The 27,664-nt window shown below is 38.8% G+C and overlaps 3 protein-coding genes and 1 non-coding gene across 14 annotated transcripts in view; 2 read left to right on the forward strand and 2 right to left on the reverse strand.

Annotated features, from left to right (window-relative positions):
* Window positions 1-861: 861 nt before the first annotated feature.
* On the forward strand, window positions 862-965 carry mir124-1 (microRNA mir-124-1). Its single transcript, NR_107114.1, has one exon. It is a non-coding gene; the product is annotated as a microRNA mir-124-1 (primary transcript).
* A 6,443-nt stretch (window positions 966-7,408) lies between these two features.
* LOC101163899 (YTH domain-containing family protein 1-like) lies at window positions 7,409-15,592 on the reverse strand. 2 transcript variants are annotated; one of them, XM_078950538.1, is made up of 6 exons: window positions 15,548-15,592; window positions 14,147-14,171; window positions 11,909-11,988; window positions 9,989-11,623; window positions 9,804-9,848; window positions 7,409-8,685 (listed from the first exon to the last, which is right to left on the reverse strand). In XM_078950538.1, exons 1-6 carry the CDS (start codon window positions 15,575-15,577, stop codon window positions 8,659-8,661), a joined length of 1,842 nt encoding a protein of 613 aa, XP_078806664.1. In that variant the 5' UTR covers window positions 15,578-15,592; the 3' UTR covers window positions 7,409-8,658. The 2 variants fall into 2 exon arrangements, with proteins under 2 accessions (XP_078806664.1, XP_004070557.1); XM_004070509.5 differs by lacking the exon at window positions 15,548-15,592 and adding an exon at window positions 14,908-15,048.
* On the forward strand, window positions 15,311-24,863 carry birc7 (baculoviral IAP repeat containing 7). 7 transcript variants are annotated; one of them, XM_023956672.2, is made up of 10 exons: window positions 15,327-15,451; window positions 15,745-15,825; window positions 18,740-18,835; window positions 18,927-19,472; window positions 19,985-20,084; window positions 20,455-20,536; window positions 20,632-20,677; window positions 22,568-22,777; window positions 24,322-24,387; window positions 24,520-24,863. In XM_023956672.2, the coding sequence occupies exons 4-10, from the start codon at window positions 18,980-18,982 to the stop codon at window positions 24,717-24,719; spliced, it is 1,197 nt and encodes a 398-aa protein (XP_023812440.1). In that variant the 5' UTR covers window positions 15,327-15,451; window positions 15,745-15,825; window positions 18,740-18,835; window positions 18,927-18,979; the 3' UTR covers window positions 24,720-24,863. The 7 variants fall into 7 exon arrangements, with proteins under 7 accessions (XP_011475522.1, XP_078806671.1, XP_023812440.1 ...); XM_078950546.1 differs by having other exon boundaries at window positions 15,331-15,451; window positions 18,780-18,835; window positions 24,517-24,863; XM_078950542.1 differs by having other exon boundaries at window positions 15,332-15,451; window positions 24,517-24,863.
* A 54-nt stretch (window positions 24,864-24,917) lies between these two features.
* Window positions 24,918-27,664, reverse strand: part of nkain4 (sodium/potassium transporting ATPase interacting 4) — a 51,386-nt gene continuing 48,639 nt past the window's right edge. For all 4 annotated transcript variants that reach the window (XM_078950548.1, XM_078950547.1, XM_023956674.2 and 1 more), the window contains one exon: window positions 24,918-26,910. In XM_078950548.1, the coding sequence (XP_078806674.1) occupies window positions 26,897-26,910 (14 nt within the window). In that variant the 3' untranslated portion in view covers window positions 24,918-26,896. The remainder of the gene's footprint in view (window positions 26,911-27,664) is intronic.

Raw genomic sequence — 27,664 nt, forward strand, 5'->3', positions numbered from 1 at the left:
AGATTGGTTTAGATCTAAACTGCTCTGTGTGTAGTCGATCCGTCTAGATTGCAGTAGGGGAACAGCTTCGGTTGTCAAGATATAGGTAAACCTAATGTAAAGCTAGCCTTCTGTAGTGCAGCTGCAGGAGAGGACAGAGGAGGCGCGTTCTGTCCGAGGGCGTTGATCGTGGACAAGTCGAGGAACTGCATCCAAGCCAAGTGGAACATACAGTACTCTTCACAGGGGGATGGATGGCTTCACACAAATAGCAGGAAGACGTCCTGCCATTGTTGATTTTCTTTATTTTTCACTCTAGTTGTTGGCTTGTGGTTTAGATTGCTGTGCACGAAAAGCTTTTTTATAGGCGATACACTGCGCAGCGTGAGTTGCCACTCCAAGGAAACCTGCCAAGATTGTGCGTAAAGACGCACAACCACAGAATCAGAGGTTACAGAATTCCTTTATTTCTATGGACATATTCAAGTTGGTCCACATCTTTAAGACATGGCTATTATTCTGGTGGTCTTTGATGTTGATCAATGGTGCAGTCATGTCAATATTCCTCTGTATCCATTGAAACAAACGTGGCAGCACGCGCTTTATTGCTGGTGCAGGCTATAAATCGGCTTTAGATTTGAGTACCCAAAATACGTATTTGTGTGCATGCGCGCGCGTGATTGTAATGCAAAGCGGCTTTTTTTTCTGTATGCGTGTCTATGTACCCATGTGCGCACGGGGGACGGGGGGACTGCAACAAAGTCACCGAAAATGTGATGTTGTGTCCTCCCGGCACTAAAACGATCCAGGGGGGTGTGAGGGTGAGCAGGTCAGGAGCTGTGCAGGGGCTTCACACTGCACACATCAGCAGGACGAGAAAGCCACTTCAAAGGTTGTCACTCTGCGTGTTCACAGCGGACCTTGATTTAATGTCCATACAATTAAGGCACGCGGTGAATGCCAAGAGAGGAATCTACAGCATCGTGCTTCACATTTGATGTTTGTTTTTTTTAAATCAATCTTCTGACCCATACTGCCATGCAGAGAAACAGGCCCAGATTGCCAATCACAGCCGCATCAGGCTCGCTTCTGTGCTGTCACTCTTTTCCTAGGTTTTGCATAAACGCACTCGGAAACCGGTGCTCCTGCAAAGCATTTTGTGTGAGAGTTGCTTGGGATGGACGCAATGCGCAGGTTCTTTACGCTACCATGATATAATTAGTTTAGATCGATTACAGTTATTGTCCTGAAAGCATGTTCTATGTTTAATAACATGGATATGGAAAAGCGCAGGATTTACCACACATTTAAGTATTTATTTTGAATATTTTATACGTTTTTTAAATACTTCCTAACTTCCATCTGAGAGGTCTTTTTCAGGTTTCTTAAACGGATCACTCGTCTATTTTATGCAATTTGATTTCTTGGCAATGAGGGTCAGGATAGGCCTAAAATTGGAATCAATTGGATCATGCGGGTGTTTTTTTATTTGATCACATATCCCAGTTTCCACTTTTAGTTAGAATCACACAATAATCCATTTTGCAGCGTGCACCTATTTTTATAGTCTGTTATAGTTCGCAAAGCTGTGACAAGATGCCTGATCTCAACAGCTTGAGGCTCAACTCTCATACCCAGAAGAAAAAAAACCTGCAACGTGTCAGAGGGTTTAAAATCACTGAAGCTGCATTGTTTATTTGGATGTACTAAACATATGGAGCTACATGCAATGAAATGCCACCTACTGGCGACCCTCTGAACGCGCGTCGTTGAAGCTGTAGACCACCAAACAACTGTCAGGGAAATAATAAACTATAAAACAGATTAATGGCCATGTTTTCCACATTTCACTCTGATTTCACACCATAGTTAATATGTAAGATTTAGATTATATTTTTGCAGAAAACACTTTCTTTTGGCCCAGTTAAACGCTGTGTTTACAGTTCTGTCATATGAACACGTCTAAACATTCTGAGGGCTTTTAAACACATTCAGTTCCTTTTCATCATTGAATATCAGAGTATTTCAAAAGAATTGACTGAAACTTTACATGATCAAGTGGTAATATTGACTGAAGAAAATAATACTAACTTCTTTTATGAGTAATTGTTGCATTGAACACCAGAGTACCCGGAGTCCAAAGGGAGCCTACCTGGAATGATTTTTGTATTTTCTTCTCTTTTATTTCAATATTTGCTTTGTATCATTGTGTCACATAAATGTCCCTTTCAAAAATAAATTTTAAATTCTATTTATTTTTGTGATTATTGCCTGTTACATTTGCACCATGCATAGTAGTACTTAAGCATAAAAAATAAATATTTTACTAATTTTGATAAACATAGTGATTCTTGTAAAGCATTTTCTTATCCATTATTTGCATAAAATATTGTTAATATGTAACTTTTTTGCTCATGGAAACAGAATTCCTAGAATTTTAAAATCAGCACCATGGAGAGTTCCCACCATGTACAACACTGGAACTAGATCTCTATTTTAAGTGGTGGTAAATAAGTAATTTAATTTTACATTTTCAATGCCTATCCAAAGGATTTAGTGCTGGGTTTTATTTTATTTATTTAAATATTATTTTGTAATGTTCTATTTATTTTTAAGTGGCATTTTTCAGCAAACATGGGTAAAAGTTTACATCTTAAGCCAAACAGCTTCTGCTTTAAATGAATGTACATGCACCAATGAAATATTTAGACAAACTTAAGCTCTTGAAGCAGAACAGACAGACGCATGTTTTGATACCTGGATGCCATTTAAAAAGTTAGTCAAAAAGCAGCTCAAATAATAACGTTTTTAATGATATTGCAGAAGCGGAGGATTAATTGAGAATTCATGAGAAGACACGTTTGTTTTTAACTGGACAGTTTATTAAGGATTTATTTTTTATAAAGAAAAACCAAGATAGTTTCACCAAACAAGGGATTCCCACTGCAGCAGTTGGTAAGCTAATCAGTTTAACCTCTAGGGTCTAAAGCTCCTTTCAAATTGTTTAACTATCCTCTTTTTCCAGCAATCACTTTTCTTTTCTCTTGTTGCTAACATGCACTGTAAGGCCCACAATCACAACCAGTTCATGCTTCTTCAAGTTAAAAAACAAAACAAAAACAGAAGGCAGTGCCTTCGCTTAGAGCCTTTCGATTCTCATCTTTGCCTGGTTCTACGATGCGCATGGATAGAGGAGTTGGTTGGGTTAATAGTGTCTTTGCCCTCACATCAACATAGATATTACTAAAGGTTGAAACAAAAAGAGATGAAGACGGTGCTCCAGCTCATCATCTCTCATTACGTACATGGACCGCGTCAGTGCAAAGTGCAGCTTTAGCCATTTATAAATGTGACACATTCAGCTCTTACTCAGGTGACCGTAGTCAAGTTCACTGTCTACACCAATACAAAGGAACAAGTTCTAGCAGGATTCAAATCAGAGGTCTCATGTTGACATGTGATCTGACAAAAAAAAAAATCACTCGACGCACATGACCTAAACATGTAGCAATATAACCTGCATTTATTCGTTAGAATTTATAGTAAGATCTGATATCCAAGCTTTGTTGATGTATGCCTTGGTCATTTATTTATTCAAATTAGAAACCTCCACCTAAAGGAGACCTCCTACAGCTATCAGCACTGCATCACTTTAAACTCCTCAATAATAGAAAATAGGCTGCATTTGTTATAACTCCATAAAATGAATTTATAACTGCATTTTTAACTGCAAGACACTTTTCAGACTTCTTTTCATAAACATCTAGAATGTTTCTTTTAGAACTCATAACTGTTGGGCTGCACAGTATAAACAATACCCAATTTAACTTTCAGAGACCATTCGACCATAATACTTTGAAGCAAAAGCAAATCATGGTGGGATCCAATAAAAAAAGGAAACACACAGAAACCACTTTTCAGTCTTAATTTTTTTTTCTTACTTGACAGTAAATCAGTTACATTAATTTTTTAGGTTATACATTTTAAGCTTTCTCACTGAATATATAGGCTCCTACATTAAAGCTTAGCATTTCGTCCAACATGAAGGACTGAACAAAACAAAATTAGGAAAAAAAAAACAGGATTAAGACAGAATGACGGTGAAAGAACAAATGTGTGGGCTCCCCCCCCCTTTTTTTTTTTTTAAGAGGAGACAGAAGGAACATAATTCATTCAACTCAGGTATAATGTTACATAATTTCGCTAAAGCGTCATAAAACTGTGGGTTCATCAATTCTTTCAGACTGGATTGTGTTAGCAAAAACGTCTGTAGAACAGTAGACCCCCTTCGAGACAACAGAAGCATAAACGTGTGTAAGGTGTCGTTAGTACAATTTCTTGATTTCTATGGAGAAAATTCTGGTTGTGGAGGACACTTCTGTTGTTTTTTCTTCTTCCCAGACACCTCAGAAAGTCCTCCTCTGAAATGTTTTGAGGCCTGTGTGACTTCACAATCCCTGATTTCTCCAGCAATGTCACTGTGTGAACAGTTCTTTGACAAGTCACCAGTAATTACAGGAACAAAGAAATGCATTAAGGCTCCAGAAAACATGTTTCTAAAATGAAACTGTCAGTAGTAAGCCAAAAAATATACTTTTTTTGATTTGAATGAAAAATAGTTGAACCATTGAAGTTTTATTACACAGCTCCAAGTCCGACATTGCCTTTAGGATCATCCAACAGGGTTGGCAAAATTAAACCTTTGAACAATGGCAATGTTGCCCCCAAGTGGTAAAACAGGGGAAGAACACATCTGCTCCTGATTGTACTAAAATATAAAGTGGCAGTTTTTTTTGTTTTTCATCTTTTTATAACTGTGCAGTCAAACCCTGACTTAACTAGAGAGATGAAGGGATAGGATAAAGAAAAAAAGAGGGGAAAAAAGCCAGCAAGATGTGTAATTAAACGGAAAGAGAAATGTTTACACAAACTGAACAAAACAATGTGGTGGCCACTAGGCTACATGTTACATGTAATCGACTTGTTATCCCTGCACAAAAACTGGTGGCAGACGGAGCAAAGAAAAAGCACAACTCTGAACAGTGGCAGATTTAGCAGGATTAAAAAGAACACAAAAATGAAGGGCTTTGTTGCATTTTCATATTCTTCTGTCCTTAAATCAAGTCCGAGTGTAACCGTTGATCAAGCCACTGATAAATGCCTTCTATTGTTTATTCCTGTTTTGGCGCTCCTGTTTGGAAGAAAAGAAAAAAAAATTTTATCAGAGACATAGTTGTTAATTAAGGCAGAACAGCTTAATTTTTTGTCAATAATTACATACATATATTTTAGGGTCTACCCCTAGCACACCAGTTGGGCCAAGTGTCCCTGTCTCCACTCTTTCCATCATCAAGGCAAGCTATGTATGCTAAAACAGTAGGACTGTAGAACTATTCTGTTCTCAAGTCCAGGGGCCGGTGCTGAAATGAACCAGCAACCAATTGCTCAGGGATGGAACAGATCACAGCTACTAAAAAGAAAAAGGGGGGCACTTTGGAGCCCAACTGGTCTGCTGCGAGAAGGCCTCAAAGCTACGTTCACACCACCTTTAGTGACGCACACTCACCACTTTCAATAAAAAGTCTACGTAAATTAGCATTTTGGGCTTTCATGTTCAAAACTCTCACATTCACACAACACTACACAAGTTTCTACAAAACGTGCGTCCATTGAATGTGTGTTCAAAGTTAAAACCAAGTCGAACTCTGACCAATCAGGGAACTCGGATTTGGTAGTGACGAATGGAAGATGTCCCTTCAAGTCATGGAAGTGCCACCCGTTAAAAATTGTTGGAATGGAGGAGAAATAAATAATTGTAGTTCGTTTCCAGCCGGAATCATGTGACACCATATTTCATATTTCATATTTCAAAATAGAGCACCAAGCCTCTTCCTACTGTAGGTGGTGGCCATGCGCTAGTAAACAGTAGAAAATAAAAAAAAGACAGCGGCGCTCCCTGCTTGTCCAGTGTGAACACCATTATGCTGAAAGCATCTCAATTTGTGCTATCCTAGGCACTTTACCATACCAAAAGTATTCAACAACAAAAAAGTACAAAATAAAGTAAATAAAATAGAACACAGCTAATAAAGATTATTATGAAATCCCAGTTAACCTGAACCAATTGAATGTCTTAGGCAAAAAAAAAAAAAAAAAAAAAGCTCGTATGGTCTTATGATGCTAGATACCAACAAAGGAATTTGTGGGTTTTGAAAGATTTTTTCAACGGGTGAAAAGATTTCTAAAGCTCAGTAACAATTCAGATTATAGCTGGTCTTAGAAAACAAAGCTCCATGAGAGAAACCTGTCCTGTATTCAGCAGCATGACTCCATGATTTTTCACATCACTTTTGGTCAAAGTCAGGGGTCTGCAACCCAAGGGTCCGGAGCCACATGTGGCTCTTTTACTGCCCCATTATGGATCTCTGGTTAAAAACAGATATATATAAATATATTTTTTTTTAAGTAACTGTAAAGTAAAAGTAATCAGGTAGTTATACAAGAAAAAGTAAAGTAATTCAAACTTTATTCAACTCATTCACAAACACGTAAAGTGTGTCACTCTGCCAGGCTCTTAACTACAATATTATGATGCTCCAAGAATCCATCAAGTGGTTTTTGTAGTTTAGCAAATTCAAACTAAAACATTTTGACACATTTATGTGTGGCGTTTACCACAGAAAATCAATAGGAGGTCAGAAGGCAAAACCAAAATCCTTTCTTAAGGTGCACCAGATAAGGTGGATTTTCTATTTATGAACAAATTCAAAGATTTCAAGAGCGCATTATGGTTAGAAAAACATAAAGGGAAATGATTTCAATTTTGTTTGAAATTTATGAATTTCTGGCAAATATGCACCACAAGTGGTCAATTAAACGTTTTTATTTTTATTTTGAATCACTGCTAACATGACACTACCTATTACTAATTTGCTGCTCTGAGATGATCCTAATGTTAAGTAAGTCTTTTGTTTTGAAAGAAAGTCATGTCAAGTTATAGACCATTCACATTTTGAAAAGAAGTCTATTTTCTCATTAGGTTTCGGTTTTAGTTATGCCACAAAAAAACAACAGTAACATATATACAAATGAATGTCTTATTTTTGTAAAGGATGAAGTAGGACTTGAAAAGCTCCTATTGGGTCGTGTCAGTGAGAAACCGACCCGAATGGCTTTTTAAGTGTTGAAGGTTGCAGACACCTGGTTTAAGTAAACCAGCTTTGTTTAGATCAACGCTGCCTCAGCTTTCACATGCAGCAGATTAGGAGAGAAATGGCAGAATGTTTCCCAAATCCAAACATTTATCCTTCATTCATAATAAAATAAACAATACCCAATTTAACTTTCAGAGACCATTCGACCATAATACTTTGAAGCAAAAGCAAATCATGGTGGGATCCAATAAAAAAAGGAAACACACAGAAACCACTTTTCAGTCTTAATTTTTTTTTCTTACTTGACAGTAAATCAGTTACATTAATTTTTTAGGTTATACATTTTAAGCTTTCTCACTGAATATATAGGCTCCTACATTAAAGCTTAGCATTTCGTCCAACATGAAGGACTGAACAAAACAAAATTAGGAAAAAAAAAACAGGATTAAGACAGAATGACGGTGAAAGAACAAATGTGTGGGCTCCCCCCCCCTTTTTTTTTTTTTAAGAGGAGACAGAAGGAACATAATTCATTCAACTCAGGTATAATGTTACATAATTTCGCTAAAGCGTCATAAAACTGTGGGTTCATCAATTCTTTCAGACTGGATTGTGTTAGCAAAAACGTCTGTAGAACAGTAGACCCCCTTCGAGACAACAGAAGCATAAACGTGTGTAAGGTGTCGTTAGTACAATTTCTTGATTTCTATGGAGAAAATTCTGGTTGTGGAGGACACTTCTGTTGTTTTTTCTTCTTCCCAGACACCTCAGAAAGTCCTCCTCTGAAATGTTTTGAGGCCTGTGTGACTTCACAATCCCTGATTTCTCCAGCAATGTCACTGTGTGAACAGTTCTTTGACAAGTCACCAGTAATTACAGGAACAAAGAAATGCATTAAGGCTCCAGAAAACATGTTTCTAAAATGAAACTGTCAGTAGTAAGCCAAAAAATATACTTTTTTTGATTTGAATGAAAAATAGTTGAACCATTGAAGTTTTATTACACAGCTCCAAGTCCGACATTGCCTTTAGGATCATCCAACAGGGTTGGCAAAATTAAACCTTTGAACAATGGCAATGTTGCCCCCAAGTGGTAAAACAGGGGAAGAACACATCTGCTCCTGATTGTACTAAAATATAAAGTGGCAGTTTTTTTTGTTTTTCATCTTTTTATAACTGTGCAGTCAAACCCTGACTTAACTAGAGAGATGAAGGGATAGGATAAAGAAAAAAAGAGGGGAAAAAAGCCAGCAAGATGTGTAATTAAACGGAAAGAGAAATGTTTACACAAACTGAACAAAACAATGTGGTGGCCACTAGGCTACATGTTACATGTAATCGACTTGTTATCCCTGCACAAAAACTGGTGGCAGACGGAGCAAAGAAAAAGCACAACTCTGAACAGTGGCAGATTTAGCAGGATTAAAAAGAACACAAAAATGAAGGGCTTTGTTGCATTTTCATATTCTTCTGTCCTTAAATCAAGTCCGAGTGTAACCGTTGATCAAGCCACTGATAAATGCCTTCTATTGTTTATTCCTGTTTTGGCGCTCCTGTTTGGAAGAAAAGAAAAAAAAATTTTATCAGAGACATAGTTGTTAATTAAGGCAGAACAGCTTAATTTTTTGTCAATAATTACATACATATATTTTAGGGTCTACCCCTAGCACACCAGTTGGGCCAAGTGTCCCTGTCTCCACTCTTTCCATCATCAAGGCAAGCTATGTATGCTAAAACAGTAGGACTGTAGAACTATTCTGTTCTCAAGTCCAGGGGCCGGTGCTGAAATGAACCAGCAACCAATTGCTCAGGGATGGAACAGATCACAGCTACTAAAAAGAAAAAGGGGGGCACTTTGGAGCCCAACTGGTCTGCTGCGAGAAGGCCTCAAAGCTACGTTCACACCACCTTTAGTGACGCACACTCACCACTTTCAATAAAAAGTCTACGTAAATTAGCATTTTGGGCTTTCATGTTCAAAACTCTCACATTCACACAACACTACACAAGTTTCTACAAAACGTGCGTCCATTGAATGTGTGTTCAAAGTTAAAACCAAGTCGAACTCTGACCAATCAGGGAACTCGGATTTGGTAGTGACGAATGGAAGATGTCCCTTCAAGTCATGGAAGTGCCACCCGTTAAAAATTGTTGGAATGGAGGAGAAATAAATAATTGTAGTTCGTTTCCAGCCGGAATCATGTGACACCATATTTCATATTTCATATTTCAAAATAGAGCACCAAGCCTCTTCCTACTGTAGGTGGTGGCCATGCGCTAGTAAACAGTAGAAAATAAAAAAAAGACAGCGGCGCTCCCTGCTTGTCCAGTGTGAACACCATTATGCTGAAAGCATCTCAATTTGTGCTATCCTAGGCACTTTACCATTGGGAGTTGGGTCATCTAGACCCACTAGACAGTGGCCTGAACCTTTTTTCTTCAATGATTTGTGATCTTCACTGGTGTCCATGGATTACATGAAATCTTTCCACCTTCATCCACCTTTGTCATGGTAGGGAGAACACGTCAAAGTAAGGGTGGGGTCATCTAAGATAGCACAAGGGTTACGAATGTGCGCTTAGTGTGTTCTTAAGCTCGCACCACATGCTTGGTGTGAACGTATCATTATAGGTGTTGCATTCATGAGACACTCTTAAGAAAAAAAAAGTACCTGATCCAATCTTGAGCGGTTCTGTATCTGAGGCGGTTCAAAGGTCTGTCAAAATATATAAGGACCCAAAAGACAGTTAGGGTTTAGTGAATCAGACACAATCCTGCTGGAACTGAATCATAAGCAAGGATGACCCACTATATTAACAGGTTATGTTAAGGTACACTGAAAAGGAATACACCCACCTTGCGCACCTCCTCTTCTTCCTCCTGCCTTTTTTCATAATGAGAGAAATCATCAAAGATGGAGGTGGTGTGTTTGTAGGTAGCAATGATCTTGAGCACCTGCTTGGCCTTCTCCAAAGGAACCTCCTGTGTGTCACGTGAGTTGGTCACTGGTTTATTGTCGTTGTTTTCCAGGCGGATGTGGCGCAGCTGGCTATTAGGCACGTCTTTAACAAACAACCAATCCACATCAAACTTGCCCTTCCACTTGTCCTGTGCCCAAACACCAGCGCTGGTCCCATAGTCTACAGGCGAGCGCATTTCTGCCACACCGCAGAAATGGCCACTGCCGTTGACACTGAACAACAGGTACACGGGCCCCTTCCCATTCATGGCCCTGAAGGCTGAGTCCAGCCGCTTGTTGCCGTGCTCTGTGCTGCACCAGATGGAGTACTTGATGGAACGATGGATATCGTCCTCGGAGTAGCTTTTGATGATGAAAACACGACCGTTCTTCAGGTTCCAGTCAAAGTCCTTGGGGTTGTAGCTATGGGAGGCACGAAGCTTTTCCAACACCGGGTGGGAATCTCCACCAGTCCCTTGACTTCCACATGCTGGGGGCCCATTGTGCCCAACACCAACCACACCCATGACTCCACCTCCATCATGGCAGGGGCCGTTCTGACCATAGCCTTGGTTGCGGTTGCGTGGTGCAACCCAACGTGTCAGGGGTTGTTGGGGCTGGGTGTGGTTTTGGTAGGCCTGAGGTGGCGGGTGATGATGCTGGTGATGGGGAGGTTGCGGCTGTAAGGCTATAGGTTGCATTTGGGGTTGCACTAAAGACTGATGAGAAGGGGGTTGCATGGGCCCTTGAGGTGGCATGCCATGAGGCAAGCCGAGAGGCTGCTGCTGTTGCTGCAGCGGTGCTGCGGCTACTTTAGTCACTGGGCCCTTATCCCAGGTGCCAATGTTCATGTTGTGTTTAATGGGTGGTGGAGGAAGAGCTCCCCCTGGGTTGGGCATCCCTGGCTTCATTTTAACTTTCAGCTGCTGCGGTTTGGCAGGCTTGCTTGCAATGGCTGCCCAGGAAGTGGCCTTAGGTGGAGGCATTCCTATAGGCGTGGCTCCATTTCCCGCAGCCGCCACAGGTCCACCTATCACAGAACCCACAGCTTTGACCCCTGAATTCTGGCCGGGGACGTCCCCTCCGATCTTTAAGCCAACCATACCCTGTTCCAGGCTGTTCATACCAGGAGCTTTGTTCAAGGTGTCACTGTGAAAGCCCGTCTGACCGTCAGGCACCAGCGTGCCCCCGAGGGAGCTGGGAGGGTAGCTGTAGCTGCCACCATAGGCCGAATTTTGAGTCTGCTGACCCTGGGAGCCACTTGTTCCCCAAGCAGAGAAGGCGGGGTTTTCAGGGAAAAAGTTAAACCTGTGCGGGTAGATGCTGCTTCCCAGACCCCCTGGCTGCCCAAACACTGTGTCCGGCATGAAGTGATGGTCTCCATTGCTCAAAGGTCCATAGGGTGTGAGGTATGGAATAGGTGGATCCCCACCAGTAGACCAGGGAGCCTCACTTAGTGGGTACGGAAATCCAATAGAAGGAGCATAGTAGCTGGACAGGTAAGGATCAGTGATGGACTGGTAGCTGTTATTCTGGATGAAGGAAAGAACAAACACAACGTTATAGAAGTTCTTGAACCAGTGAGGTTATTTTATTCTGCGATGAAGACCACTGTTGTGTAAAGTATAGTCTAAGATGCATTTAATTCAATTCAATTTTATTTATATATCATCTCAATGGGCTTTGTAAATGTGCTTTAAACAGTCAGTTTGTTGTTTAGAGAAATGTTTATCTGTGCTGCAGATGACAGAACTTTAGTTATGACATTTCACTGTGGATTTGACAAAAATAAAAAGATAAAAAGTGTTTTTTTTTACCTGCGTTGACTGACTGGTGAGGTATGGCTCAAAGTCATTATCATGGACAGACTCCTTCTGATGCAGAGATCCATTTTGTACTGCAAAAAACAAAGACATTCACACTATAAAGACTGGAAACGTCACTGAAGTAGTACAAACATTTTGCATTTTGGTAGGGCATGATTGATCATTTGTTCTCCATAAAATTACTACAGCACATACAAATAAATTAATACGGGCATTTATTTAGACACATGGCAAAAGTCTCAATTCTTATTTCTACATGTCTGCTCCTGATGCAAAGGCTTCTTCCAAAAAAATACCCTAAAAAAGATCCATTTTAATTGAAGGAGTTTAAAAAATCTTATTTAGTTAGGTATACCACACATCCATGTCACACAATAGAAGAAGATTGAAAAAGATGCTGCCAGTAGACCTACAGGTAAAGAAAAAATAAAAATCGGTTTCCCTTTTGAACATGAGTATAATGGCGTATACTTATATATGTCATGTATATCAAATCTATTTGAGGACTGATCACTTACAAGTCATTTGGTTCAACAAGGTAGGTGACAAATTTTAGCAAGACTCAAAACAGTCATTTCTAATTTTATTTAATGGTTCACATAACTCGGGTTGGACATAAAAATGCAGTGCTGTGACTGTATGTGACTAAATGTGGAACCAGTGCGAGATAAAAAGATCATTTTCACAAACTGACCTTCAATGTTTCTTCAAACCAGACAAAATAATTTCTTACTTATAAAGTGGACATTTCAAGAGCTGAAAAGTATTCAACAACAAAAAAGTACAAAATAAAGTAAATAAAATAGAACACAGCTAATAAAGATTATTATGAAATCCCAGTTAACCTGAACCAATTGAATGTCTTAGGCAAAAAAAAAAAAAAAAAAAAAGCTCGTATGGTCTTATGATGCTAGATACCAACAAAGGAATTTGTGGGTTTTGAAAGATTTTTTCAACGGGTGAAAAGATTTCTAAAGCTCAGTAACAATTCAGATTATAGCTGGTCTTAGAAAACAAAGCTCCATGAGAGAAACCTGTCCTGTATTCAGCAGCATGACTCCATGATTTTTCACATCACTTTTGGTCAAAGTCAGGGGTCTGCAACCCAAGGGTCCGGAGCCACATGTGGCTCTTTTACTGCCCCATTATGGATCTCTGGTTAAAAACAGATATATATAAATATATTTTTTTTTAAGTAACTGTAAAGTAAAAGTAATCAGGTAGTTATACAAGAAAAAGTAAAGTAATTCAAACTTTATTCAACTCATTCACAAACACGTAAAGTGTGTCACTCTGCCAGGCTCTTAACTACAATATTATGATGCTCCAAGAATCCATCAAGTGGTTTTTGTAGTTTAGCAAATTCAAACTAAAACATTTTGACACATTTATGTGTGGCGTTTACCACAGAAAATCAATAGGAGGTCAGAAGGCAAAACCAAAATCCTTTCTTAAGGTGCACCAGATAAGGTGGATTTTCTATTTATGAACAAATTCAAAGATTTCAAGAGCGCATTATGGTTAGAAAAACATAAAGGGAAATGATTTCAATTTTGTTTGAAATTTATGAATTTCTGGCAAATATGCACCACAAGTGGTCAATTAAACGTTTTTATTTTTATTTTGAATCACTGCTAACATGACACTACCTATTACTAATTTGCTGCTCTGAGATGATCCTAATGTTAAGTAAGTCTTTTGTTTTGAAAGAAAGTCATGTCAAGTTATAGACCATTCACATTTTGAAAAGAAGTCTATTTTCTCATTAGGTTTCGGTTTTAGTTATGCCACAAAAAAACAACAGTAACATATATACAAATGAATGTCTTATTTTTGTAAAGGATGAAGTAGGACTTGAAAAGCTCCTATTGGGTCGTGTCAGTGAGAAACCGACCCGAATGGCTTTTTAAGTGTTGAAGGTTGCAGACACCTGGTTTAAGTAAACCAGCTTTGTTTAGATCAACGCTGCCTCAGCTTTCACATGCAGCAGATTAGGAGAGAAATGGCAGAATGTTTCCCAAATCCAAACATTTATCCTTCATTCATAATAAAATCAAACAATTCACAACTTTGATGCCCTATTGAGAATGAAAAAGGGCATCACCTATTCCAAGCTAAAACAATAATGGAAAAAAAAAAAATCACATGAAATCGCTAAAAATAAGACACCTGACCTCGAAAACAAATGACAGCATTTGAAAAACACTGAATCGCTCCTCCAACACTCACCTTTAGATGCTTGTCCCTTTGATCTCTGCATACAGGTGTCAATAGAAAACAAAAAGAAAAGGGGAGAGAAATAGGGTTATTTTGGTTGATGTGACTTAAAACTAATTTTTATTTACTCCATCAGCAGGCTGGATGAAGATTTACTTCTTGGTGATGGAAGAAGGGGTCATATTAGAGCACTGTTTAACTGCTAAAAGCTTCAAATGTTTGCCATTTGTTTCACAGTTTATTTTCCAAAGTAAACAAAAACAGATTACAATAAAAGAAATTGCGTTATTTCAAGCTCAACTTTTGTTACGAACTCGAACGTGAGTCAGTGACTCAAAATGCCTTGCCAAACACCGGAGAATATTAGCACAAAATAGAAAGTTTTAGCAAGCGAAAACACACGGTGATTCAAAAGTTGCTAGTCACAAAGTGAGTTAGCTTGACTCCTCTTGAAATGTGTTTACTATCTTAAATTTACACTCGTAAAGTGGGACTTTTCCCCCCCGCTTCGTTGATTACAAACGTTTCTTTTTCTAGGACACGTGCATTTAACCTCATGACGTTAACTGAAGAAAAGGTTGTATTTTTTTGTTAAACACAATCACGCAAACATATCTTTCAGTTTCTCGGAATGTAGCCAACTTGCTAGCTTCACGCACCGGCCAACGCTAGTGGCTCGCTAGCACTTCCGAAGAGTAGCCGTTGCCTAATAAATCGTTAACGTTAGCTGGTAGTTAGCTTCAAAGCTTGCGACGTACGTCGCACTTTCATACCTGGGGGTCAATGCTTGTGGCAGACATAATTCATTAAGGAAGTCCCTGGATTCTCACGGAGCCTGAGCTTAGCAGAGAATTTCAACGTCCGTGATTTGAAAGCAAGTTCACAGCTCAGTTACAGTTAGCTCTGTGGCTAGCAGCAGTAGCGCAGGCTCAGCTGAGTATTTTCCGCTGTGTGGACGTATCCCAACTTCCCCACTTCTAGTCAGTCCTCAGGTTCTGTGTCCCAAAGCAGCCAACTCCAGGTGCAGGTTTTTGGAGGAACAGTTTGTGTTTGAAATGGGCCGCTTGGGTTCTTAAATATTTCAGTCCTCGGACGCCTCTTACTGAGTCTTCTTTTTTTTTATTCCACAGAGAAAGCCCTCCTCAGTTACGTTAAAGCCCTGCACACTTCCCCAATGGCTGCTCCATCCGGGCTCTGAGGCGTCGCTGTAGTTCACAGCAGTCCCCGCGGGGTGGCAAAAGTTTCATCCTTGCTAAGATGACATCGCCCTCGTGCTTAATTTAAGGCCGTACCTCGCTTCCATCAACATTTTAACAGGTACGTCCTTAAAAAATTGACACAAAGCATGATTTGGTACAGTCATACGGATTCAAACTTTCTACACCTACAATAAGGTAATGTAAAAATACATACCTCTACGTTGTTCTGCTTGTATGGAGCCATGGAAACGTCAAAAATAAAGTTCCCTTTGTCATAGTATTATTAAGTTAAGAGTAAAAACGCAAGGAGACAACATAGATGTTGTTAGTCAGAGCACTTTTGTTATATTCCACTAGATGGCAGTGTGAGACACCAGATGCTTTATTTTACGCTCTGTATATTCTGTTCAGGACTCTCTTTGACTGTTCTGTATGCCAGTGTGCATCGATCGTTTGCTGAGAAAATTAAAATTACAAGTTGGCTGATATCAGGTATCCTCATTTCTTCCCACACCTCCGACACCCTTAAATAAAGTTCCCTTAAATTTATAATTTGTGGCTACAAATTAGCATTTTTGGGGGGCACAAATCAGCATGTTGCGCCAACAAGTAGTATGTGGCAACAAGTTACCATTTCATTAGCATGCTAATATTTATTATTTTATTATTTTATTATATTAGCATATTTATTAGTGTGCACAAGCTAGTATTTTATGGGTACAAAGTAGCCTTTTGTTAGCATTTCATGGCCACAAATTAGTGGTGACAAATTTAGTCTTACTAGGCATTGAAGATACGAAAATGCTCATTTGTGCACACAAATACTCAATTGTGGCCACAAAATGCTAATTTGTGCCTATAATGAGGCTAAGAAAATGTTAATTTGTGGCCTTAAAATACTAAATTCTGGCCATGAAATGCTGATTATCCAATGTGTGGCCTCAAAATACTAAATTGTGGCCATGAGATGCTAATTTGTGCACACAAAATAAATATTTGTGATCACAAATTAATGATTTGAGAGAACAATTTATTATTGTTATCTGAATGTCATCTCCAGCGCTCCGTATGTCAGAACATTCATGAAAATAGCTCAAAATATGTTATTGCAAGGATAAACATGTCTTAAAATTTCTGTGTACCTTTTGACAAAACTGGTGGCAAAGGTAGAGTGTAAATAGCCTTATTTATGTTGCTTGTTGTAATTACAGAACACGCTATTGGGCTTTTTGCTGAAAACAGTTCATACTTTGTTTTGCCTTTTGTTCTGAGTACACAGAATTCATGCATTGCTTTTTGGGGGGGGGGGGGGGGGGGGGCTTAAAATAGACATGCATGTGATCACAATTGATGTTTGTAGTGGGTTTTTCCCTTTAGTTCTGCTTTTAGCAGTTTACTGACTGCTACTAATGCATCCTTGTCAATGTGCAGGCTTGAGTGGTGTTTGTAACAGTAATTTTAGTTCTCGGCTATTTTTGTTTTGCAAAGGTATACCATTCATACGCAGTGATATCAATCACTGTCAAACTATACTGATTCCTTCAAAAATTATTTTAAAACTAATAATCATTTTGCTTTTAAAGGGTTAAGTCAGACTTTTGTTGATTAACTTAACAAGCTTCCCAAAGGTCAACCTTTGGAAATGCTTTTTCGATTGCCACCACTTGTTTACTGGACATCACTGGGGGGGGGGGGGAAATAACATAATAACATTTTTATATTTTAGCTCATTAATAGGCCTAAATTGAGGGCCCCTTGTCTGTTTATGAAGTTGGTGGCTGAACATCTTGGAATGTGTCATTATCAACAGTGAAACAAGTACTGTACAGAAATGGGCTGAAAGGCTACTCTGCCAGGAAGAAGCCATTACTCCAAAAGAAACATAGAAAAGCCAGATGGGAGTTTGCTAATGCACACAAAGTCTTTCATTTTTGGAGACATGTCCTGTGGTCTGACAAAACTAAAATTGAACTGTTGTTTGGAGGAAAGAGGAGGAAGCCTGCAGGCTTCAGAGCACCATCCCAACTGTAAAACATGGGGGTGGTAGCATCATGTTATGGGGTTTTTTTTTTGCTGCTGGAGGGACTGGTGCACTTCATAAAATAGATGGCAACATGAGAAAAGAACAGTATGTGGAAATATTGAAGCAACGTCTGAAGACTTTCAGCCAGAAAGTTGAAGCTTTGGCGCAAATTGATCTTCCAAATGGACAATGACCCGAAAACATTCTGCCAAACTGGTTACAAAGTGGCTTAAGGATAACAAAGTCAATGTTTTGGAGTAGCCATCACAGAGCCCGGATCTAAATCCTATTGAACTTTAATTGTTAAAAGGCGTGAACATGCAAGGTGACCACAACAAACTCGGCTCAGTTACACCAGTTCTGTTTGGAGGAATGGGCCAAAAAAACAACCAGATCTAGTGAGAAGCTTGTGGAAGGACATCCAAGACGTTTGACCCAAGTACTGCAGTTTAAAGGCAATAATAGCAAATACTAATGAAATGTATGAAACTTCTGACTTTGATAAAAGTAATAAAAAAATTGTCTGAAAAAAACCCTAATCTAATTATCCTGACATTTAGCAAATAGAAATAACTTTGTTAATTGTAATTGACCTAAAACAGGAAAAGTTTACTATTATTTCATATCTGACGGTGAGGAAAAAAAAGCATATGTGGGTTTCATGTGGTGTATGTAAACTTCTGGTTTCAACTGTGTGTCAGACTTGAAATGCTGAATTTAGTTTGTAAAAAAAAGAGAGAACATTAGTCAACAAGTATTCCACAAGTCAAACTAAACAAAAACTGTTCAAGCTGGGTAACTTGCTAAAATTTTAGTTAGAAAAGAGCTTTCATGACTTATGACCAGTGAGCTAGTAATTTTGGCTGTAACCTCAATACTTGAAAAATGTCATGCGCATGCAGTTCCAGTTCAACATCTAAAGTTACATTTAACATTCCCTCAACCACACTTAACTTCCCATTACTTCTCTTCTCTACCCTAAAATTGCTTTAACCCCCTTTAAGAGTTTATGACTCTGAAGGTCCTGTTTTTAAAGAGTTCCAATTGACTGCAAGTCTTTTTATTATTTTGCCGCTAGGGGGCAGCAACCCCCCCCCCCCCCCCCCCCCCAGGAAAGTAAGTATCAGTATTTCACATAAAAAAAAACATTATTTAAGAAGTATTTTGACATATATTTATTCAAGACTTATGTAATAAAACAGTGATGCTCATAAATATTATATATATGTAAAGAAATGTATGTTTTTGTTTGCCCACTATGAACTGTAATACATCCATGGGATTTAGGGAAAATATTCGTGCTATGTAAATAGATGTAAAGAACCATTGAACGTTTAAACTATTTCAGTCCTCTGAGATGTTTAACGTTCTATTTCCTAACAGGTGGAGCCACATGTCACTCTCAGGTTTCCATTCATTCTAGGATCAATGAGCTTCCATTCTGGCAGTTGGAGGATTTTCTGGAAAACGACCTTTCCTGTAAGCTGCAGTGCAGGCCCCACGCCTGATCGTGTTATTTCAGCTGTTGTTCTGATCTCACCTTCACTTTGTGCTCCACTATGGACGGCAGCGGAGGCGACTGCCGCATGACGAACAGGGAGAGAAAAGCAAACATGCTGCAGAATGATGGATGACAGAAGAACTATGTTGCGAGACCTCGAGGAGCCTCTGATGCGCAGAGAAAGGGAGAGACTCCAAACCTTTCAGAACTGGCCAGATGAAGCTCCTGTCACATCAGAAGACCTGGCAAAAGCGGGCTTCTACTTTCTGGGTTCTGAAGACAAGGTCCGGTGTTTCTGCTGTGGAGGGATTTTAAGACACTGGGCGGATGGTGACTGCCCAACTGCTGAGCATTCACGGCATTTCCCCAACTGCAAATTCATTCTGGGTCAGGCTGTGGGCAATATTCCACTTCAGCCGGGATCCTCCGATTTTGTGGATGGCCAGCTGTTGAGCCAGCTTCAGAGAATGACCATGGATGACCAAGGAACAGCCGGACAAGCAGTCTATCCTGAGATGGAAGCCGAGGATTCTCGCCTCACCACCTTCCACAACTGGCCCTCTGAGGCCTCCATCCAGCCCGATGCTCTTGCCAGTGCTGGATTCTTCTACACAGGTACTCGATGAAATACTTTAGGAGTAAATACATAAATAAGTACAATAGGGCAATGTGTAAGAATATTCTGAACGGTGATGTTTTATTAAAACATTCAGCAAAGACGGTTATTGTCAGAGTGAGCGGCTCTGTGCGAGCTCACAGAACAATTGTTTCGCTGAGTCATCAGGTTGTAAGCAGAACAACCTGGACAGAGCTCAGCCCCCTAAAACTGTATAACCTCATGTACAGCGCCATGACACACTGCAAAAGCCAACTTCCTGTTATTAGATAAAGTAACGTTTATGTAATCTAGTACTACTTTGTTTTTTTTTTTGGTGAAAGGAGAATTTACATTTACAAGTTGTTGACACTTTCAAATGTAATCCTGGTACAGGTTTGCCCAGGGTCAAGTTGATTTAAGTCTGATCAGAATCAAAGCTGGGAGGATCAAAATGAGTTTTGTTTTAAACAGTGTCGGTTTTTTGTTGTCTAGTTGTTGTTATTCACTTTGTTCTTTCCTCGTATCCCAGGCCACGGGGACAATGTGAAGTGCTTCTTCTGTGATGGAGGATTGAGGAACTGGGAGCCAGGTGATGACCCCTGGCAGGAACATGCCAAATGGTTTCCTCGGTAACAAGACTTTCACAGGGAAATATAAGATAGCCGCTAATTCTTCTTCTGTATCAAATAATACTTTTTTTCCATGTACAGATATATTGGCTGATAGATTAATTAAATAACTTGAGAGAGAATTGACAACTCCCATATTACATTTTAGATGATATTTGCTACAAATTTCTATAAACTTAAATTTGTGTAGCAAAAACAACTTATTTTACATATGAATAGTGGGATCGGCTGATTTTATCTTTTTAATTACAACATTTTGTAGTATTAGCTTCAAAACAAATGTAGGTAGACAATGGAACAATGTGAAATAAAGCTGGATCCAATACATGCATGCCATCCATCCCATCAGCAGCCTCCTTGTAATTCTCAGATGCGAGTTTTTGATCCATTCGAGAGGTCAGGACTACATTAACAACATCCAGGATGCTCATTTCCATTTGGGAAACTCTGGGGTGAGACATTTTATTCCTCTTGGTTATTTAGGATAAAATCTGTGATAATAATGCTGAACTTGTTACTCAAAGCATTACATTTACTTTTTTTTAAGGAGGGGTCACAAACTCCCCCAGGCAGAGACATTGGCTCCACTCATGGTAAGTGCTATAAATGAAAATCCGTCACAATTAGTCTCAAGTACTATTTCAGTTCAAATGTTGACAAATCAGGACCAAACAACAGTATCACACAAATCAGTGGTTCATGTGTGTGGAATGCTATAAAAATCAACATTTATTGTATTTTCTTAAGTCTCAAAGATCATTTGCCTAATACATTATTCAGTGATCAACCCAAGGTTGTGGGGTTCAGGTCTTTGATCATAAGACTGATCCATCTAAGGAGGCCATCTGGGAGGGGATCTGGCCCCTCTTTGTGTCTTAACAGAGGACTGCACTACAGGTTTCTGCTTTTGATCTGCAGCCTTTTTGGCAGCTTCGTTACCGTTCCTGATGCTTTTTCACGAGCAGATTTCTAATTAGAAGAAGCCTCAGTGCCCAGTTGAGCTGATGCCCTAGAAACCCCCCTCTTATCTCAGTGGATTATAGCACACTTTATCTTTTTTCAGCAGGGGTTACTTTGCTTCTTGCGTACATGGGTCTTCTCTGTTTACTCCTTCCCAGAACCTTTTAACTTCAGCAGCACCACTTGTTTTTAAGTGGAAGAATGTTAACAGCTGGTTAATCCTGTGTCATATACTTTCATTCAGCTTTTTGGAAACTTGTGGAATTGATGAGCCTCAGTCAGAAGTGCTGTTGGGATGAGATGCCTCTCCTCCTCTGAGAAAGGTGATGGAGTGCTGAGGATGCAGTCTTGATAGAATCCCATGTTGGTGAATTCCTTGAAGTCTCCCATGAAACCTGTCTTCTCTGCTGATGTTATGGATCATATCAGCACTTCTTTATTGTTGTCTGATCTGCCATTGAGTCATTCAGGGAACACGCAAGACCCTTTTTAAATAAATTATACGTAGGCCTGCGAAATATACCGCAAATTCATCGTTATCGCGACATCAAGCTGTGCAATATGCATACCGCAAAAGACGGCGAAAATCGCAATAAATGGTTACCTTGACCCTTGTGCTATCCTAGGCACTTTAACATTGGGAGTTGGGTCATCTAGACCCACTAAACAGTGCGCTGAACCTTTTTTCTTCAATGATTTGTGATCTTCACTGGTGTCCATGGATTACATGAAATCTTTCCACCTTTATCCACCTTTGTCATGGTAGGAATAACACGTCAATGTAAGGGGGGGGTCATCTAAGATAGCACAAGGGTTAAATGTGCTAAAAACAAACTCATGGCAGCTTGAAATATTGAATAAATGAAATAAATCCCTTTATGCATTTAACCAATCGGAAGGACCCGTTTATGTTTTTGATCAATCAGATGAGCCCTTTTATGTTTGATGTTTGCCTCCTATGTCGACAAGGGTCATTTGGAGTATAATTTTTATACTGTTGCATTGAAATGGAAATTATGTTTTTGGTTGGTTTGATATTTGTTTATATACCGCAAATTATATCGTTATCGCAATATTAATCACCAATATCGCATATCGCGAGTTTTCCTCATATCGTGCAGCCCTAATTATATGTAAAATAAAGTATTATGCGCTAACAAAATGTTTTAATCCAGAAGAGTGCATCATCAGCGATAAACAGTTAACAAGTTGAGAAAAAAACAGTAGCTCATTGACCAAATTGATCTGAGGATATATATATTCATGATTTGTTGCATGAAAAACTGCTTTATTTACATTTCAAGTTAGCAGCTGAGCAGATTCCTCTGAAGAAGGCAGCTCTACTTCTTATAACTGAGGAGCTGCTGAAAATGAAACAAACTGATGTTTAGTTATTTGAGTTTATGTTTTGCTTCTGGGCCGTGATTATTGAATGCTGGAGAGACCATCTGGCTAGTACTGGCTGCCGAGCTAACATCATGTGGTAAATATATATTTCAGTTTTCCATTTCTTTATCCACCAGACATGGTTGGGGGTCTGGGAGCTTCTTCTGCCATGCTGTCTCCTGTGGTGCAAACTGTGCTCCAGATGGGCTTTGAAGACAGCCTGGTCCAGAGTCTGGTTCAGACCAAATACCTCCTGACAGGCCAGCACTACACGTCGGTGTCTGACCTGGTTACCGACGTGCTGCAAGCGGAGGAAGAGGAGAGACAGAGAGGTGCAAACAGCAGAGGTAAAGCCCTTCAGCCAAACACTACGCTTTGAGGCGTTTCTGCTGTACTTTTCTGCTTCTTTTACCACATCAAAGTGTGAAATATTCCTCTGTCAATGTGATGGACACATACTTTCTGCTTGAGGTTAAAACAGATCGTTGTATGACTTTAAATGCAAACTAAATGGCCTTCTGTAATCCAAGATTTTATTAGTGAGGTCTTTTGACATTGTTCTGCCAAAAATGACAATTTGAATCAACAAACGTTTTCCATATTACATAATATTTGATAAAGAAAATATTTTTTCTGTGTATTCTGACTCAGACAACCTCAGAATAAGCATTAAAGGAGTAATGTGTTTTCCCTACAGCACCTTGAACCCTTTTGCAGTTAAGAAGTAAAATGAACTGTTTCCAAAAGGCCATTTTTTTAAATGTTAACTTTTAACTTTTTAAAATTGATTTTAAGAGGCAAAAAAAAGATGGAAGGAACATCTATGTCCTCAGATAACCAATCTTCATAACTTTTGGGGAATATGGCTTTTTCATTTTTAAGATTAGTAAGACACAATTTAAAAAACTTTTTAATAACTTCTAGTACTACAAGCAAAGCACCAACATGGGATCCTTAAAAACAGATTGTGGCCACGCAAATGTAAAATAACAGCGGAAAAATGTAAAACTTGTTCATTCATTCCAAATGTGTGTTAAATTCAAGATATCAAGATGCATTTGTTATTTTTTAAAAAGTCTTGCCCAAGAATTTATGAAAAATCAGATAATTTAAAACTGACCTTAATTCAAAAGAGAGAAATTCTGTTTATTCACAGATTTATATTTTTCCCAGTTGGTTCAAAGCACAAAACAAAGCAATTTCACAATAAAAGCTGCAAAAAAATTCAATCTAAAATGTTTCAGTTGCATACCTCCATTAGCAGTATTTGAAACTGTTAAAGGTATTGTATCTTAACTGACATTTTCAAACACTTTAAAGCAGCATAAATGGGGCCTGAGTGGGTAGTAGTGTTGTACTATAGGTTCAGTTAAACTGGTATGCCAAAAAAGGAAAGACATTTTTGGACAACATTTACTTTAAAAACATGAGGGAAATGTATTTTCCCCTAAAACCATCAGGCAAAAATAATAATAAATAAAAAACATGACACTATTCCACAGTTTCTCCCCTTTGGTCACTACAGAAAACCCATTTTAGTACACGTTTTCTCTTGAGATCAGTCTGTTGCATAAGAGATAATAGATGACTCCATTCTAAAATACATATTTAATTTGGATCGACCAGTTTAGAGCCAGTTCTCTGCAGAAAAACATTATAAACAAGTTGTTGATGACACTTTTTTTTACTTGGTCATGATGCTTAGAATGCATTATTCCTATCTAGAAAGTAACGTTACACTCATGTAATTCACTCATGTGGTTTTCTTAATGGAGGTGGAAAAGAATCAATCTGAAAATTTTTAGGATTTATAATACAACCACACCAAATGAGTTTTCTCTTTTTTATCTGTCTTACCCCCCAAACTATGTCTTATTTATGTTTTTTTCAGAGCCAGACATAAGACGGAGCTCTAGTGCAGGAGATGGCCGGGCCCAGACACCCGCAAGAGAGAGAGGTCAGTCGGTGAAGCATGTAAAGCTTTCACCTGGAAATGACAAAATGACTGGTGGATAAACTGTTGCTCTGCTCTGCCGTGTAAGGACACATTGAACTGAAACGATTCTCTTGTGGATCTTTTCTCCAGCAGTGAAGGAAGCCAGCCCAGAGGAACTGCTGCGACAGCTGCAGGAGGAGAGAACCTGTAAAGTGTGCATGGACAAGCTGGTGTCCATCGTCTTCATTCCGTGTGGTCACCTGGTGGTTTGTGGGGATTGTGCCGCCAGTCTGCGTCACTGCCCCATCTGCAGAGCCGTCATTAGGGGCAGCGTTCGAGCTTTCATGTCTTAAAGTGAAAAGACATTCCTAGACAGAAGTTTCTGGAGTGACCTTGGAGTTTCCACAGCCCTCAGTTATCCTTCAACTGATTTTTTTAAGCTGCTTGCTTTTTTTTGTCACACTTTGCTGAATAATTGAATAAAATGTTAAGTTTCACCCCCAAATGTCATACTTGCTGCTCATAATCAAAAGTATCCTGGATGCCAAAAATCATAGAAAGAATGACTTTATTATCAAACGCATATTTACACAAACACAAAGCACAGGTCTGATAGATAGGATTACAATTAATACACAGGGAGCTGCAGCTTTAGGAGGCACAAAAACACCAACAAAAAATTATTTACATGTGAACTGTTTTTTATTTTTTTTCAGATCATACCAGTCCTATTGGACCCCAAGGAAGACTATGTTTGATGTTTTAGTTTACTACTAGTACTTAATATGTTGCAAGCTGAATGTAACTACCGTACTTAGTTACATCAAAGGAGTTTAATAAGATTACTCTTTAAATATTACTGCTCTAAGACGAGAGTCATGACCACAAAAATCCAAACGCTGCAATCCAAAGTAAGATAGCAAGAATGACCAGATGATTGATAAAGAAATGCACAGTTCAAAAATTGGAAGAATTTGTGGAAAATTTTGGAAAAATATACGCAGCAGTGCTCTGAAAGACAGGAAGATCAGAGAGACTTAAAAAACAAAACAAATAGTGAGCAGCTTCTTGCTTTAAAACTTTTTGGTGTAAAAAAAAATAGGATGTTAGAATAAACCCTCAATTGAAAGTAATTGACTTTAGATTAAGCATGTAATAGAAATGTGATACCCAAACTTTGTAGAACAAATGTACATTGATTAAAGAGAAAGTCAATGTGATTTTTTTAAAGCAATATAAATAGAAAAACAGCAGGATTTAAAGATTTAGGAGAACAAGTTTAGGACATGATGAAGAATTAAGGTTTGCACCTTGTACATGAACACTTTAAACACTAGAGGGCAGTAGAGATTTACATTAACACAAAGGCAGCATAGGATTCCAATTTACTCTGTTTCTTTTATCATCCAACATTATGAAAAAGATTTTTGTAAACCAGTAAAGGTGAACTTAACTAAACCTATTTTAAATGTTGGGTTAAAAGAAGAGTGTTTTTCAAGTCAGCAAAAGCACTGACTGACGGTTCAACAAATTATTTGAAGAAACAGTTTGAATCTTTTCTTTCCTTCAAATTTTTAAATCCAGACAATTAAATTACAGCATCGGTTTTAATAAGAAAAATGCTACAATCAATCCCAGTTGAGGCTATTACAGCTTTGTAAAAAAGAAAACTGAGAAGAGACAAACTCAGACGTTCAGGCGTGAAGTCTGTGCGCTTCTAAACAGTTTTGTGAGTAATATGACAGGCTCTATGAGACTATGAGGTTTGTCTTTCCTTTGTCTATGTTAAAGTTAAGAGTATCCAGTTTAAGGTTGACTTGAGTGCATCAAAAGGCCTATTCAAAGTGAGATTTAATACAATTAGTCAAAAAAATGTCACAAACTGTGAACATAATAAACCAACTTCAGGTGTTGTGAATACCACAGCAGACAAACACGTCTTTGCATCACATTTCAGTTTTAGAATTTCATTACATCATTTATGTTAGCCCCCTCCCTGGTTTAACAGGTTTAATATATAAGTTCCTCCCCCACCCTCTAACTCTTCACCCCCTGTCTCTTCCTGCTTTTGTTTTTGTGCACGGCTACTAAAGTAAACAGACGGCACACAATAGCTCATTCCACAGACTCCACCTTAATTCAATCCTGCAGACAAGATCGGAGCCAAACCAGCAACAATGTGTGAAATCAGAGCCCTGCATGACTTCCACTGCTGGACACTTCATGATTAAGTGCACATTGTATTTTTCAGTGGTACATATTTTTGCACAGTTTGAAGTATTAGTCCCCACTTAGAGCAGTAAAAAAAACAACAACATCAAAACCTTCAATTGAAGACTCTTTTCCTCAGTAAGTCCCTGTTTGAAAATCTTGGTTCTTGCTGAAAAACACATGTGCTCTTCTGGGAAGCACACCAGTAAATAACATGTTTAAAGGACCGAAATGACAAAGTGGAGGAAGTGCAGCAGGATGTTTGTGTGAAACTGGCCTTTTTGCCGTTGTGGGAAATAGTTGTTTTGTCTCCCTTTTCCTATTTACGTAGACCTGGAGGAGATACAAACATAAAGAAAGAGAGGACAGGTGAAGCACACAAGCACACATCTCCATAGATGAACTGATTCAGGACATAACACCGTCTGATCAAGGAGATGAGAACGCCCTCCCGCCCATTTCAGGAGAAGCTGATTGAACTGTCAAAAATCTAATAAAATGCTCATTTCATGTGGGCAGAAAATTGCTACATGACATCTGTGATTTATTGTTATTAACCCCACAACCCCACTAAATTAATTAATCCCCTCTTGGAGAAAATGTTCCTAATTTTTGGAGCCATTTGTGGCATGGAATCCCAGCACAATTTCACAAAAGACAGATGGTCAAAAAGGTCTCTATTTTCCATAAAGAACGTAATTTATGCAACTGTAGGTGGTGATTTATTCACCACAAATTATATGTTTAAGCTCTCCAATAATCAAGGAACCTGTTTCTTTTTTTTGTTTTTACTCCGTCCGTGTCTGGTAACGTTACCGACTGAATCCTGTGCATATCTTAAACTTTTTTTTTAAAGACCCACTCCAATGAAAATCATGTTTATGGTGTTTTAACATATACTTGTCTTACTTTTTCTGAGGATGGAGGACATATATTTTTAAAAGATTAAGCTCAAATTGTCATTTTATAGTGTTTTTTTATTCAAATCTTTGAGAATCAGCAGCAGACGAAAAAAAATGCCATAGGAAAAAGAGCTTGTTTGTGACAGAAAATATGATAGGCGGGCCACTAGCTCCCTGCTTCCAGC

Source organism: Oryzias latipes, chromosome 7 (assembly GCF_053564925.1).
Source record: "Oryzias latipes strain Hd-rR chromosome 7, Olatipes_Hd-rR_3.1".
Lineage (NCBI taxonomy): Eukaryota > Metazoa > Chordata > Actinopteri > Beloniformes > Adrianichthyidae > Oryzias > Oryzias latipes.

Coding starts and splice junctions, on each gene's coding strand:
- LOC101163899 (XM_078950538.1), bottom strand. CDS start 15,577: ATGGCTCCATACAAGCAGAACAACGTAGAG. Junction 9,849..9,988: donor AAGAAGAGGAGGTGCGCAAG/GTGGGTGTATTC, acceptor ATATTTTGACAG/ACCTTTGAACCGCCTCAGAT. Junction 8,686..9,803: donor ACCGCTCAAGATTGGATCAG/GTACTTTTTTTT, acceptor TCTTCCAAACAG/GAGCGCCAAAACAGGAATAA.
- birc7 (XM_011477220.3), top strand. CDS start 18,980: ATGATGGATGACAGAAGAACTATGTTGCGAGACCTCGAGGAGCCTCTG. Junction 19,473..19,984: donor TGCTGGATTCTTCTACACAG/GTACTCGATGAA, acceptor CTCGTATCCCAG/GCCACGGGGACAATGTGAAG. Junction 22,778..24,321: donor GAGAGGTGCAAACAGCAGAG/GTAAAGCCCTTC, acceptor TGTTTTTTTCAG/AGCCAGACATAAGACGGAGC.